General features: G+C 42.5%; 1 protein-coding gene across 3 annotated transcripts in view; it reads right to left on the reverse strand.

The window, feature by feature from the left end:
• Positions 1-222: 222 nt before the first annotated feature.
• Positions 223-16,236, reverse strand: part of ESPL1 (extra spindle pole bodies like 1, separase) — an 80,942-nt gene continuing 64,928 nt past the window's right edge. For all 3 annotated transcript variants that reach the window (XM_089691455.1, XM_089691454.1, XM_089691453.1), the window contains exons 27-31: positions 15,139-15,243; positions 8,886-9,001; positions 6,326-6,409; positions 6,061-6,225; positions 223-910 (exon numbers count right to left, since the gene is read on the reverse strand). In XM_089691455.1, coding sequence (XP_089547581.1) covers positions 703-910; positions 6,061-6,225; positions 6,326-6,409; positions 8,886-9,001; positions 15,139-15,243 — 678 coding nt within the window. In that variant the 3' untranslated portion in view covers positions 223-702. The remainder of the gene's footprint in view (positions 911-6,060; positions 6,226-6,325; positions 6,410-8,885; positions 9,002-15,138; positions 15,244-16,236) is intronic.

Raw genomic sequence — 16,236 nt, forward strand, 5'->3', positions numbered from 1 at the left:
AAAATGTCAACACTGCATTTACCTTTTCCTCACAAAATACCTTTTAGTTTCAGCTTAGCCATAAGTCACTACTACATCCATGTCAGTGTAAACTCCACCTGAATCAGTACATGTATTGGTGTGTTAAACATGTTTATGTATTACTTGTGCTGCAAGTTTGGAATGTCTCTAAAGCTATGAAATATTAAAGCTGCATACAATCATCTGCAATCATAAAAAAAATAAACAGAAACACTCTTTATTATCCAAAGTAATAATTTACATACACATATCAAATATTTTCATAAACCTCTGACTAAAATATATTTAATACAAAGCAATTATGTTAAAAAAAAAAAATACCTGAGTAATATGCATAGAAATACTGAACCCCCCAGTTTCACTAGAGGATAAGTCTTAAAACATTAACTTCTGAAGTTTTATATAACATTAAATATATTACGTGATCACACCAGAACTACATTGGGGCAGCTCTGCTGATATAAACACAATATTAGAGTACATTCCTTCCCAGACTGGATACCTCCAACCAAACAAAAATGTAATGCTCAATTATTAGAGCATTTGTTTTTTTATCCTGAAACGCACCAATATATGCAGCAGTGAAAAATATTTTCAATTGTACAACTATAAAATAGCATTTAGGTTGCTTTCCCTTACAAAGTATATAAATAACTTTCTGTACAATGTGCTGAATTAGGCTTAAGGTCGCTGAAGGGCCACAGGTAACCCATAAGCCACAGGAGCTGCACCAATTATATACTTGAGTTTTGGAGCCTGGCGTGACTCTGATAAGTACTTCAGAAGTGGGCTACCAGGCCCTGCCTTCAACCAACCCTGCAGAAATGCCACTGTGTATCGATCAATCTCTCGGTCTGTGACGTCCCACAAGTTTCCAACTATCGTAGGGCTAAAATTAAATAAAGAAGCAAAAAAAAAAAAAGTTATGCATGCAGTATTTACGCAAGTAATATTATTATTGTATTGATTTTATAACCAAAATCAGGATTTAACTGAACAAGGCCACAAAAGAATATCAGCTGAACTCAAGGAAACTTACATGCTGTGAGCAAAAGTCCCTGCTAAGCTATGCAGGCTAAGGACATATTGATATTTAGATAGGAGTCTACTTCCATACCAAGCGCCACCCAATCAGGATACGATTTGTAGATGTTTGGCGTCACTTACAGTAAAGTTCTAAGTTGGTGAAGGAGCAGTAACCCCAACATACTAGCCATAATGCTTGGTTGCTAACATGGCGCTTTAGCAAGCAGACAAACAGGACTAGAATCTATCTTAATGGGGATTTGTCAGAGAGGCTATTATCAGCTACAAAGAGGCTGTTCATCTGGCAAAAGAAGCAACGATTGCTCAGCTCTCAGAAGCAATGTCAATTCTGAGACAAAGCGCAGTTCTGCAGCAGCATACACCGAGATATGCAAAGCCTGCACCACTACTGGGTATTTACTAGAAGACTCCACACTAATGGATAGAAGCTTTACCTGTGCAAAAGGAGTCTCCATCCCTAAAACACAAATAAATTAGAACCATCACTGTATTAAAAACTGGGATTTTTGTTTTTCTTGTAAAATCCTTTTTATGAAGTACTTCACAGGACACAGAGGGGTTTATTTACTAAAGCTGGAGAGTGCAATATCAGACTCACTTCTGCAGAGAGACCAAATCAGCTTCCAGGTTTTATTTCTAAAGCTTACTTGAACAAGCTGACCTTTGGAGCCAATTGGTTTCTTTGCAGAAGTGAGTCTGATATTGCACTCTCCAGCTTTGGTAATTAAAGAGCATCTTCATATTCATGTGTACTTGGGTTATGCTGCCACGTCAGGTGAACAGATGATGGCCAAAAAAAAAAAAAGACAAGCTTCCCTTCCCAGTCACAACCCCTTTCAGCTCAGCTAAGCCTCAGTTTTGTCGTAAACAAGGAGGGACAGCATCCATGTGTTCTGTGATGCACTCCAGTGAATGTGTTTTGCAATTTAACCAAAAATCACGATTTCTTCATCATATATGATACATATTCAAATTCAGGAGGGGTGGCCAACAAATCCAAAATGGAAAAACCCCCACTACTGAGCCACCTAAAAGACCTTAGGGTCCACAGAGGTATGAACATCCACCTTGTAAAACATACTAAACATGGTAACACAAGACCAGGTAGCAGCTTTATCACATAGTTGACCCATTAGTCTGCGATGTCCCAAGTCCAGACAGCTGGGAAGCTGCCCACAAGAGTGTGGGCATGCCCCTTCACTGGGAAGACTTCTTTCTGGACTTGGGAGGTAACTGGGTCCAGTTCTTCTTGTGAAACTGAAATTATAGGCTTCTGCTTGGAGTCCGAGACTGACAAGAGGACCCCAGCTTCTGCTCATCAGATTTGAAGCCCTCTTCACAGGTAGCAGTGTGTTTTTACCCACTGTCGCCTTCTGTACAAAAACATCCAATGATGGCCAAAACACACGCTCACTCTTTGAAGTTCAGCAGACCAGCAATTTAGCCACAGGACTCTCATCATATGCATGGACAGAATGACCAGTCCAGAGGGGTTCCCTGATGGAATCTTCCAAGACATCCACTGAGAAACTAATGACAGAATCCTCAATCAAATTCCCTGGACTGGAGTGTTACCCACACCTTGAGGGCCTGGCAGACTCATGCAGTTACAGAGCTGCACCTATCAAAGAGAAGGACACTTTAAGGTTGTAATAGAGAAGAGGATGGAAGCCCTCTTTAAAGACTGGAACCTTGTGCCCTGAGACAGTCAGGGTGTTCGGTAGGAAACAGCTGTGTCTACAGTTGGGAGAATTCCTCCATGGGGACTTGCTAAGCAAACCACTTAGGAGATGCAAGCACCTTCTTCAGGCAAGCCTATTCAGCATGCATCCTTGAACAAAGGATGATCGCCGATACCACATCGTCCCGTAAGGAGGAGAAGGAAAGCATCCATGTTTGTGTCCCAGACATTACAAATCAATAAGAAACCCTCAGAGCTGTTTGAGAAAGCTGGAAATGGCTGTGGAAAATTCCTCCCTAGACACAAAAGGAATGTGCCTGCAAATCAGTGGAACAGATCAGGGCAGGGAATCAGAGCCAAACTTACCTTTAGGGGAGCCATTACAGGGCGACCTATACAGGGAGCCCTCCATGCCCAAGGAGAGCATTTGGGAGCCCACCCTTCAGTCCCCCATCCTGACCTTTTAGTTATCTGTCCCCTGATCGAGAGGAGTGTCTGCTACAACGAGACACCTAGTGACTCGCCATATAGACTGCCCTAAATACTTGTAGGGGATTGCACCCAGGAGGGGCAATCCACTGCCTGTGCCATAGTTTTGTTGTGGAAAGGTTGTCTTGTTGCTGAATGACCTGGAAAGCAATTCCCATGATGGAGATGGTGTCAGGTGGTCTGCCGCCATATCCGGCAACATCACCACAGCCGTGTAGAACCCAGCAAACCGCAGTAAGTGGTGAAGCCACAGCACATCAGTAGCAGTCCCCAGCACAGCAAAAGTATTACAAACAGTGTAGAGCAATCAGTGCAAAGACCCCAAATCAATTATAAACCCTATCTAAATAAGTGTATGTATGTATGTATGTATATATATATATATATATATATATATATATATATATATATATATATTTATTTTGGAATGACTACATTTAATATCACTGACGCGTGAATTGAATAGGTGATTATAGAATGATTTACATGATTCAGTGCACATTTTTATGGTTCATTTTAGATGTATTGAGCTTTGATCCACTCAATGATTTATCATATCTTAAAAGAGATATATACAGTATCTCACAGGAGTACACCCCTCACATTTTTGTAAATATTTTATTATATCTTTTCATGTGACAACGCTGAAGAAATGACACTTTGCTACAATGTAACGTAAAATAGTGAGTGTACAGCTTGTATAACAGTGTAAATTTGCTGTCCCCTCAAAATAACTCAACACACAGCCATTAATGTCTAAACTGCTGGCAACAAAAGTGAGTACACCCCTAAGTGAAAATGTCCAAATTGGGCACAAAGTGTCAATATTTTGTGTGGCCAACATTCTTTTCCAGCACTGCCTTAACCCTCTTGGGTATGGAGTTCGCCAGAGCTTCACAGGTTGCCACTGGAGTCCTCTTCCACGATGACATCACAGAGCTGGTGGATGTTAGAGAACTTGCGCTCCTCCACCTTCTGTTTGAGGATGCCCCACAGATGCTCAATAGGGTTTAGGTCTGAAGACATGCTTGGCCAGTCCATCACCTTTTCCTACAGCTTCTTTAGCAAGGCAGTGGTCGTCTTGGAGGTGTGATTGGGGTCATTATGTTGGAATACTACCCTGCGTCCCAGGGGTGGGGATCATGCTTTGCTTCAGTATGTCACAGTACATGTTGGCATTCATGGTTCGCTCAATGAACTGTAGCTCCCTAGTGCCGGCAGCACTTATGCAGCCCCAGGCCATGACACTCCCACCACCATGCTTGACTGTAGGCAAGACACACTTGTCTTTGTACTGCTCACCTGGTTGCTGCCACACATGATTGACACCATCTGAACCAAACAAGTTTATCTTGGTCTCATCAGACCACAGGACATGGTTGCAGTAATCCATGTCCTTAGTCTGCTTGTCTTCAGCAAACGGTTTGCGGCTTTCTTGTGAATCATTTTTAGAAGAGGCTTCCTTCTGGGACAACAGCCATGCAGACCAATTTGATGCAGTGTGCGGCGTATGGTCTGAGCACTGACAGGCTGACCCCCCACCCCTTCAACCTCTGCAGCAATGCTGGCAGCACTCATACGTCTATTTCCCAAAGACAACCTCTGGATATGACGCTGAGCACATGCACTCAACTACTTTGGTCGACCATGACGAGGCCTGTTCTGAGTGGAACCTGTCCTGTTAAACCGCTGTATGGTCTTGGCCACCATGCTGCAGCTCAGTTTCAGGGTCTTGGCAATCTTCTTATAACCTATGCTATCTTTATGTAGAGCACCAATTCTTTTTTTTACATCCTTAGTGTTACAAGATCTCAAGTGCGAATGGGGAGCAGGTGTGTTGAATTTGGTGGTATCGCTCTCACTCTCTCTTACTAGTCACTGGAAGTTCAACATGGCACCTCATGGCAAAGAACTCTAACGAGTCACATGACACCGGGGAGGGAAAATGGATAATTGGGCCCAATTTGGACATTTTCACTTAGAGGTGTACTCACTTTTGTTACCAGAGGTTTAGACATTAAAGGATGTGTGTTGAGTTATTTTGAGTTGACAGCAAATGTACATTGTTATATAAGCTGTACACTCACTACTTTACATTGTAGCAAAGTGTCATTTCTTCAGTGTTGTCACATGAAAAGATATAATAAAATATTTACAAAAATGTGAGGGGTGTATTGCATATTCTGTTAAAAAATGATAAATCAATGAGTTGATCAAACCTCAATACATCTAAAATGAAAAGGTCCTTACATTAAGGGAAGAATCTAATTAGCATAACCACATAAAGGCCTTCCATCCAAGGAAGCACTCACCAGTCCAGGCTTCAGGTCCACTATAAAACCCAATCTTTGCCATTATGGCAGGCATGACCCAAGGGGCCCTCAGGGACACGACTTACCATCAGTCCAACCATCCTGGACCTGAAAAGCACCCTGCCAGAGACATTACTGGGTACAAGGTACCCTGGTTAGCATAGCCCGCAGGACCCAGGGCTGATGGGCAACGTTAAAAGGCCATCCCCTATCTTCTCGGTGTGGTCCAGCTACCGTCCATCCATCAATCACCTACAGACACTAGAACAACACTGTGGCTTCAATGAGCTGGGAGGGGTTATGCCTAGGCAGGGAAGCTTTTCCTCTTTTTGGCCACTGTCCATTCAACTGAAGGTTGCAGCGTAACCCAAGCAGTCATGAACATGTAGATGCACTGTGTCCTGTCACTACTGTACAGAAGCCTGAATGAGTAGATTGTAGCACTTAGAGGCAACAATGTGACAGGTTTCTGTATGGTGATCTCGTGAATATAGTAGTTGCAAAACTTACCATCCAGCCATTAGGTATTTCAAGACTAAACCAGCACCTTCTAGATCTCCCCTGACAGATAAAGCAGCACTACTGCATCCAAACAGCAACACTACTGCATTACAGTCCAACCTCTGAAGAGTTTGTGCATCCAAGAAATGCGCACCTGCTCCATGGCCCACATAACTGCACAAAGAGAAAATATTGACATTAGCCAACAAATTCACAGTAACCAGATTACGTTTATATCTAGACTACAGAACAAATGCCAAAAAGAAATACTCACATATAAAGATCTTGTGTTGTTAGTGCTGTCTGCAGTGCTTCAGACTTTGGAGAAGATCTAACAACACCTGTCCATCCAGGTTCACTACAAAACAGATTAAAAGCATCTCAAGCGAACAGTACAAAGTATGAATGTATAATAATCTAGAGTGCAGACACAGGCATATTGAATTATTACCCCAAAATGAAAATAAATTTAGAAACATGGGAGACACGACACTGTCACCAACTTTTTTTTTTTTTTTTTTAAACAAAAACACAACACACAATAGAGAAATAAAATAAAGTATTTTAATGTTTACTGCAATGTTTTTCCCTTTAATAAATTATTTTTAAATTGCCTTGTAATTTTCTTCTGCTTCACAAGAGTCAATTTCCTAGCACAGCCCCCTCCCATCTTGCGCCTTATGCTGGGTACACACAGGAAGTTTTTTTCGTTCAACTCAGACTGGAAAAAAAAAAAAAACCCTACAGATCACCATACTAAACACATACAATGTTTGTTGGACGTTCTCCCCGCTAATCTGACAAGGGAACCATTGCCCCTACCAGGACACAGTGGATGTGTGCTGGCACCAGCTGATTGGATGCTGGTTTCGTGAGACTGGCTTCTGTCAGATGAGGAGCTGTACACACGGGCCGAATGTCAGCCAGGTCCTGCTGAACCATAATTTTTGGGCGGTTTTCAGCCAGTGTATACCCACCTTTACTCTCTGTGCTAACCAAACTCCTCTACCACTGCTTTCGCCTCCCTACATCTTTTATGTAGCAGCAAGGAGAAGAGAAAAGAATACTAGAGTCACTTGAGTGACAGTTGGAGTTTTTGGGTGTCTAAACAAGGAGGCTATTAAATGTAAAAATGATATACCTAAACTGTTAAATGCACATACAGTGGCAAAAAAAAAAAAAAAAGTATGTGAACCCCCTCGAAATGAACTGGTTTCTGCAGTAACTGTCCATAAAATGTCATCTGATGCATTGCATTGATGAGTGTTGCTTCATTCTTCATAATCAACATACAAGTGAATGAGCCCTTAAAGTAGAATTCTAGCCTAACACCAGTTAGTCTTTAAAAAGTTCCCTACCCACTCCTGCTACCTATAGGGACTATCTACTCCTATGTCACAGCTATGGTCAATGCTCCCTCCTCTCCCCTACATCAGCTCCTGCCTGACACAAAGGAACCAGGGCTGCAGATAACATGACTGGCCCAGAGTGGAGTAAAAACGAGCAAGTATACAGATCTTTTTACACAGGTAGGGCAGCATAAATAGCATGAGGGGGAGGGAACATTTTTAAGCATAGTTAGTTTTAGGCTGGAATTATACTCTATGGCCTCTTGCATGTGGACATTATAATTTACTGATGGTTAAGAACAAGCTCATCACTGAAAATGATCTTTGAAAGCAGGATATCATTTTCCAAGAACGCTTGGAGATTTCAGCAAAAAAAAATGCTGTGTTGCTGTTAAGGGAGCACCATGTTGGACTTCAAAAACGTAGCATCACCATATTACAGATCTTTACGCAGCTGTGTACATTGTCCCATAGACATCAATGCACCAGTCTTCAGATATGAATAAGCTACAAGGCTACAAACAGTTTTTTCTTTTTTTCACTTGTGTGCAGGAGGCCCAGTTAAAATATATTGAATAGTTTCATCTGCCAAACTAAAGAATGTTAGTATGTGTTGACTTTGTAAAAACCAAGAGAGCTTAACTTTAAAGCAGCATTAAACCTAAAAGCAAATTATACGAGTATTTCAGCTTACCAATTCTTAGATGTGTTAGCTACATTAGTTTTTTTTTTTAAGGCTCTCCTTTATTTTTCATCTGGTGATCCAGCCAGTAAGTCTGTTTATCAACAGAAAAAGCTCTCCTGCAGATGTAGCAGTTAAAGCATTTGGATAAATTATTTACCATCAACAGGGGTGTTTACAATGATCAGCTTTCATTTATTCATGGAAAACCCTTATCCCAAAAGGAAAAAAAAATGTTTGCTGTAATTGATTGTGCAACTGCAATGTGAGCTGCAGTGGGAGTTTGGCTCCAATTTGTTAGATGTACTAGCAGATTCTCAGTATATACACCAACAATCCCCTTCCCCTAGACTGACAATGCTGTCCAAAAGGTGCCCTTCATCCAGAGTGGAGGCACTCTAATACATGAGGTGGTGAGTTACTGGCCTGATCACCAGGTGAAGAGAAAAGGAAAAAAAAAAAAAAAAAAAAAGACACTAATGCAGCCATCACATCTACTGATTGGTAAGCTGCAATATAATACATTTTGGTTTTAATACCACTTTAAGGCCAAGCAGAAAATGGTATTTTTGTCTATGATCTGCAGTTTGTTTTTTCTAAAGACCCAAGCTGCATTGCATCAAAATAGCTGAACAGCTCGAAGATATTTAGCCTACTTTCAGCTGCTATATAATAGCAAATTGCCTGCAATGAATATTAAGTTCACCCCAGTAAAAGGATTTTAACTTTGCTACAAAAAGTAGAAAAATCCTTCTCCATAAAGATCACACCGAACAGCTGACAGAAAGACAAAACACACTCACTTTTTAAACCAGTCCCTGAATCGCTCCTCTGTCCCTGGTAAATTTGAATGGGGATTAAGGACATAAAATGTTTTCTTAGGATCCACTCCACAAACAAGGCTGTTCTGAGGCTGGTGCTGCAGGAAGGAAAGCAACAGTTAAAAATCCAAGGCTGTTAGTGTCAAAATATAATAGATTTTGGTACTCGCTACAAAAATCTTTTCTTCTTTTCTTGAAGGACACAGGAAATCATAGCGGTCATGTTAGAAAGATACCTACAGGAGTATCTGGACATTGGCAAACAACAACTATAGGCCAGCCCAGATAACCCCTCATCTTCCCTGTATGCCTCAGGTGGTAATATTACCAAGAGCATGAGGGCTGGAACCTGTGTCCTTAATGGCCGCCAAGGTATTTTATGGTGATACAATAATCCTATTATCTTTCTTGTCCATTGTAGGACACAGGATGTCCTTACTGTTGGGACATCCAAAAGCAGTCCAACTGAGGAGTGAGGAAACAGCAGCACCACTAACAAGCCAAACATAAAAACTGAGGACATTTGGCAGCCCAAAAAGCCACCTGAAGGACTAATGCCTAAATCGGACGATGGAAGAGGCCGAATCTCTTGCCCAATAGGGAATCCTGCCAACAGGACTAGAGGGAGGACAAAGGAGCATCAATCTGAATGGTCAGTGGTCACCAGCCAGAGAGGAATGACAATATGAAAAGGAGCACTGCACCACGGACCAAACAAGAAGATAATCAACCTAAACCCACCAACAATAGATTCTCACTGGGGGAGAAAAACCCAAACCCTTGTTGTCAACAAATAAGGGTTTCAAGCCTCCAGTAAGAACACGTAGCAGACAAGTAACTTAGGAGGAAGGAAAAAAAAAAAAAAAAAACACACAACAAACCCAACACAAAAACACTCCAGGACTATAGATTTGAAAACTTACCCACCTCGCTAAGGTGAGACTCACCAGGAAGAATGCCGAAACAGACTAGAACCATCACCTCGAAGGGTGTAAAAAGGGACTTCAGAGTTCACCTAGAGAACCCTGGATTTGATCCCACTAAGTCATCATGACTGAAGGTGTGCTTCCGTTTACCTTACCCTAACAGGGAAAGTCATGGAATGCTAGTTAGAACCTAATAATAAATTGCTGAGGTGGACAACGTCGCTGATGGATCAGAGGATCAAGCTAGACCCACTTTTACCAGTACTCAAGAGGCACCCCTGGGTGAGACCGAAGAGGGATCCAGCTGAAAAAACATCCTGCATATACAGACCTTAAAAGAGCCACAAAGCTAAACATGCTCCTGCTACCTAGATCCAGGGAAGCAGAAGCATCCAGAGGACCAGGGACAGAAGTCATATTAGAACAGCAAATACAGTGGCAAAAAAAAAAAAAAAAAGTATCTGAACCGCTTGGAATGAAATGGTTTTCTGTAGTAATTTGCCATATAATGTGGACTGATCCTCATCTACGCTACAATAGACCAATACAATGTGCTTAAGCTGATTACACACAAACAATTGTGCCTTTATTGAACACACATTCATTAAACATTCACAGTACTGGAGGAAACCGTAAGTGAACCCTTGGAGTTAGTAGCTGGTCAAAACTCTTATGGCAGCAATGACCTCAAGCTCTCGGTAGCTCTGAATCAAACCTGCACAATTGCTCAGGAGGAATTTTTGACCATTCCGCTTTACAAAACTGCTTCTGTGCAAACACATTCATAGAATGTCTGGTGTGAATGGCTCTTGAGGTCATTCCACAGCATCTCTATGGGGTTAAGGTCAAGGCTCTGACTTAGCCACCTCAAAAAGGCACAATGTCTGTCTTTCTCAAGCCAGTCTGTGATTTATTTACTTTGTTGCTTGAGGTCTTTGTCCTACTGTGCCACCCAACTTCTATTAAGCTTTAGCTGGCAGATAACCACCTTAACATTGTCCTGTAGAATATTTTGTTAAACTTGGGAATTCATTTTTACCCTTGATGGCGGCAAGTGGCCCTGAGACAGCAAAGCAAGACATGATGTTCCCCTCCACCATATTTCATTGTTGGGATGATGTTTTGATGTAAATAAGCTGTGCTCTTTTTGCACCATACATAGTGCTTAGTACTTTTCCCGTAAATTTTCCCAGTAGTGATGTGGTTTGCCAAGAAGCCCTTTGACAAACTTAAGGCATGCAGCAATGTTTTTTTCTTTTTTGGAAAACAGCAGCTTCCTCTGTGGTGTTCTGCCATGAACACCCTGCCTGTTCAAAGACTTGTATGGTAGACTCATATACTCATGTTTGGCAATTCCATTGATGTCTCTAAGCATTTAGCGGTTACTCGTGGGTTCATTTACTTCATTTAAGATTCTGCATTGTGCCTTGCAGGTCATCTTGGCTGGGTGCCCAATTCTGGAAGAAGAGTAGCCACAGTACTAAACGGTCTCCATTTATAGACAATGTGTCTGGCTGTCGACTGATGAATGCCTAAACACTTTGAGACTGCTTTGTATCCCTTTCCAGCCTTATGCAGATCAACTACTTTTGACTGTATGTGTTCAGGGATTTCCTTTTGCAAGGCATGGTTCACATCAGCTGATGCTTCTTATGAACAGCAAACTTAAAACGTCTGAGTGTTTTATCAAAGTAGCTCTAAACCTCCAAACTCATTTCATTAATTGGACTCCAGGTGTGCAAACTAACTCCATTGAAGTAATTAGTCTATGGGTTCACTTACTTTTCCCTCCAGTGCTGAATTTTTAATGGGTGTGTTCAAGACATAAGAAATTAGAATTGTTTGTGTTATCAGCTTAAGCACATCATGTTTGTCTATTGTTGTGACTTAGATGAAGGTTAGATCACATTATATGGTAATTTACTACAGAAAACCAGTTAATTCTAAGGGATTCACATACCCTTTTTTTTGCTATTGTAGTATACCGTGGAAAGAATCCAGAACAGGAAGGGAAAATAAATAAATCAAAATAAGGGCCAACTTCATGGGTATACAAAATCAGCCAAGAAAGAGGGGGTCTAACCTCATGGAGGACAGGTCCCACAAAATTATTAAGGTATTCCCCGTTTTTTTTTTGGCGGACATTTGCAGCAAAAAACTAGTTTGCACTGCCTGCAGATATCCCAGGGTGACCCAGGGCCCTTCACCTGCAACGTATGGTCGGAGATCCACCTTGGTACATGAAACCTCTACCAAATCCAGAATCTACCAATTGAGACGAACAGGCCTTCAGGAGGATTGCCCCTAAGGGGATCACCAACAGGACCCAAACTGCAGGAAGGACTCCCAGTCTTCTTGAAAGAAGACAACACACCAGTACTTTCGATGGTGTCCAGCAGTATCTGAACCAGGAGACCTGACCAAAAGGGGAATACCAGGAAGTAGGAGGAACTGCCTGTTCTGGAAAACCAGATTGTAGTCCTGACAAGAATTCTCGCATGAAAGAAGCCAGCTTAAGAGCCTGCTCCTTAGGGGACAGACCAATCTGCTTCAATATGAAATCCTCAACATCAGAATAAAGAGGCTGTGGTAGACCATGCAGAGATCGGAAGTGCTTCAAAGTAGATTATCCCTTAACACCCAAAACTCCTGCAATGGTTGGGAAACAGATAGATCCGTTGGTAATGGCAGGAAGCATGGGGCAAAAATACCATGGCCTTTTAAATAAAGAACCATGCCTGTTAACATTTTCTACAGGCGATGGACAGTTTCCAGAGCCATAAGCAGTCGAGAGCAGACATGTGTATTTAGCAAGCATTTAGCCGATTGGGGGAATGTCATCTACTAGGACCTATGGCAACTGCTCTCTTCACAAGACAACACTGCAGTGTCCAGAAATGGGAATGCCATGACATGTTACCAGAGCTAAACACCTTGAGAAAAACTAGGTGCAATAAAGGCAACACTAAGAATTTAGGATCCCATTAGGTCGGAGAATAACCAGTATTGAACCTGGTGATCACATGGCTCAGAGAGTAGGTATGGAGGAGGAGAGGGACCATGAAACTGATGGCACCAGGTGCGGTTAGTAGTCCGATATGCCCTAGGGGAGAAGAACTGCTCTGAAGAAAAAGGACAGTAGTCAGGGAAGAACACAGCTCCTAAGGCCAAGCTCACAAAGCAGAATTCCTGGGTTGAGGGATCCACAGGAGAGGTCTATCAATCTGCACAGTAGCATGGGGAGTTGAGAGTACACAGATGGAGAGTGGCTTAGCCTATGTGCAGACATCCTAAGGACTTGTAGAAATTGGCATCCATCCCTCCCACTTAGAAAGGTGGGGTGCACTTTCTCGCTGAAGACTATTCTGAAAGCTTTACAGGTTTCATACCTCCAGCTTTGCAAGCTGCTGGATAATTGGGCTTAGGTGGTATGAGTTCTACTTCGCTTACTCCTGCAGTAGGCAAAGGATGGGATTTGGCAGACCTTCCCACAGATTTCATACCTGAGGCAGGCCAACACTCTGACCTCCAGTGATATCCTTCATGATAGGTTAGCTAGGGGCAGGGTAGATCCAGGATGACGCTGTCCCTCAAAGACCAAGTAGGTTGAGTGCTGCTTGGATGCAGCATCTGTCGCCCAGTACTATAGCCAGCATGCTCTGTGCATCTGTGTGGAGAACAGACCCGTAGAAAACAGCTTAGAGGCTTCCAACGAGCCATCAAAAATGAAGTGTAGAGCTTCAGACAACTGCTCCACCAACTCTCAGAAAGGGGTTTGCCACAGCAGTGAAGAGAACACCTTTTAGAATTTACCCAAATCGGCCATGGTTTGACTAATCAAGGCATCAACCAGTACATGGTGATGGGCAGAACCCACCAGTGAAACTGGGCATTAGGTAGAGATCCAAGTTGCTGCTCAGTAGCATGCTTTAAAAAAAGGAATAACGCCTGCTTGCTACTGGCCTAGTGGTTTCCCTGTTAAGGTGGGACACTGGCAGATCCACACTGTGCATGGACCACTTTTTAACAAAATCTCTCTCAAAGGTAAACATATCCAACACACACAGGACCCTTTAGGGGGCTTCCAGTCTCCATAGAGGAATACCTCAAATAGTGTGTGTAATAGAAAGGTCTTTGCAGCTGTAGGAGCTCTGAAAGACCAAAGGCTGCAGACAGAAGGCTGATCTTGCAGATGCCGGCTAGTACATACTGCATTAATAAAAGGCTAAAATGGGCCCTGAGATAATGGCAGAAGGCTGCAGTTACTCAAAATGAATCTCAAACAGAAAGACTGCAGTGAATGAATTAGAAGCAGAAACAGTCACTGCAACTAGTTGCCCAGTTGGCCCGCCTAAAGGCCGAATGGAGACACACTCCACAAGGGAAGATACAGAAGCGCACTTTGAGCCTCTGAAGTTAGCATCAACAATGAATGGGTACATTTAGCCACAGCTGTGTATGACTGCAGTAGAGGCTTCGAATGACTAGGCAGAACACTCAGCCTCACCTGATGGAGACACCAGAGAATGATGAGGTAAACCTTGTAACCAGAGGGTAGCAGGATTCCAGATTACAGACCATCAGTGCCCTCACACAGGGTACAGAGGGAATATCCCCATAATCAGAGCATGAGCTGGGATCATCCGTTGCAGCAGGAACATTCCCTCTACCACTACATTCAGAACTGTAGCACGTGTGGTGGTGATGTAACTAAGCAAAGGGCATGAGCCAAGGCCTCAGTTGCTGAAAAACCTAGCAGCTTGTAGCTAATGGGGTCAGAAAACTTTAGATGACTAAAGTCACTGTATATGGATAGTAGGAAAGGACCTTAGATCAGAGTTCCAGCAGCATCGCAATGCTTCCTGATTAGCGGTGAAAAAAAAAAAAAAAGTGCATGCGACATACCACCCAGCTGATGATGCGAGTGGTCAGTCCCTCATTGTTAAAGCTGAACTCAAAGAACTCCTGGAGTACAAAGGGCTTTGATTAGTAGAGTGTTAAGTCCGAGGTGCATGCTACCTTGTCAACTTGTCTCTTTAATTTACAGTTTACAGTTTTCTGAGTGCCGGGAGCATGACCATTGTTATGCTTCTGACGCTCTTATGTTGGACCTTCTGGTCTCAGCTACTGAGGCAGCAGAGTTGCATGCAGTCACTGTGCTTGCCCCTCCCCTCCCCTTGCCCAATTACAGAGCGCTTTGTATTAAGTGAACACTTTCAGAGAATACAAAGGCTTCTGTAACTGAACAGCACAGGACAGCTGTAAAACTCTCAGATGTAAATAAAACTTATTGAAAATCAGCAGCATACCTTTCTAAGGAGATTGTAGTTCAGCAGGAAGTGCAGAGACGGAAGACGAGTGACTGATCTGGTCATCAAGCAGGGCATACTCTCCCAGGGCAGCTTCTGGATGTGCTATTGTTGGATGAGGGTAAAAAAAAAACCCAAAAAAAACAAAAAAACAAGTTACATACATTTTAAAGGCTCAGTGCAATGTTAAACAATAAAAGCCTTAAAGTGGAACTGTCATGGCCAAAAGTGTCTAAGACAATGAAGAACTTCAAACCAGCTACTGTAGGCCTTTGATTCCAGATCCAGTATGCACAAAGTGTCTCTGATTCTATCAAAGTTGGCATTAAGCTGTGCACAAACCTGGAACTGCCAGAACTTCAAGTTATGGATGTGTAATGTAACATAGAGGTGCCAGATCCAGTGTGTATTAACGCCCACTTTATTACAGGTACTTTGTAATGTGGAGTAAGACGGTAGAATGGGTTGTTGCCTGACAGGCTGTTTGCACAGGTGGAGAAGTTTTCTGAGAAGAAACTTCAGCTGGATTCCAAGTTATGACCAGCAGAGTACCACACCCAAAGTAAAGAATCCAAAATGGTTTACTGCATTTTTGACAAAATGTACTTAAAAGTGATCGTAAACTCTTAAAACTTTATCACAATGAAAACAGCACAACAAACCTTAATAATCCCCGCTTGTGAATTTCTCCTTACCTGCTCTGTTTTTTTGCAACGTGCCCCAATATATCTAATGACGTTACTGGTGCATACACAAATCTTCCCTGATTCACGGCACAATTTGTGTGCTGTCGCCTCATAGACAGGATGCCATGTCTTGGCTTTCCGCACCCAGTGGCACAGCTTCCAAAACCCACAAAATTACACATTGTTCCTGCACTTCCTGCTACACATTACATTGGGGGGGGGGGGGGGGGGAGGTGTGTAACCCCAGGCATACAGCGATATCTAGCAGATCAATGTCTGACATATGTTTGCTCACCTGTTTTACTCCACAAGGTATATATGGTAAAGCAGCACTTCACTATTTATTATACCTGTGGAGTAAAACAGGTTGGTTGCGAATGGCGGAGCATGGTTGCCATAGGAACATCAGATC

The sequence above is a fragment of the Staurois parvus genome, unplaced genomic scaffold (genome assembly GCF_062004578.1).
Source record: "Staurois parvus isolate SC_StPar_1 unplaced genomic scaffold, SC_StPar_1.0 ptg000562l, whole genome shotgun sequence".
In the NCBI taxonomy this organism is placed as follows: Eukaryota; Metazoa; Chordata; class Amphibia; order Anura; family Ranidae; genus Staurois; species Staurois parvus.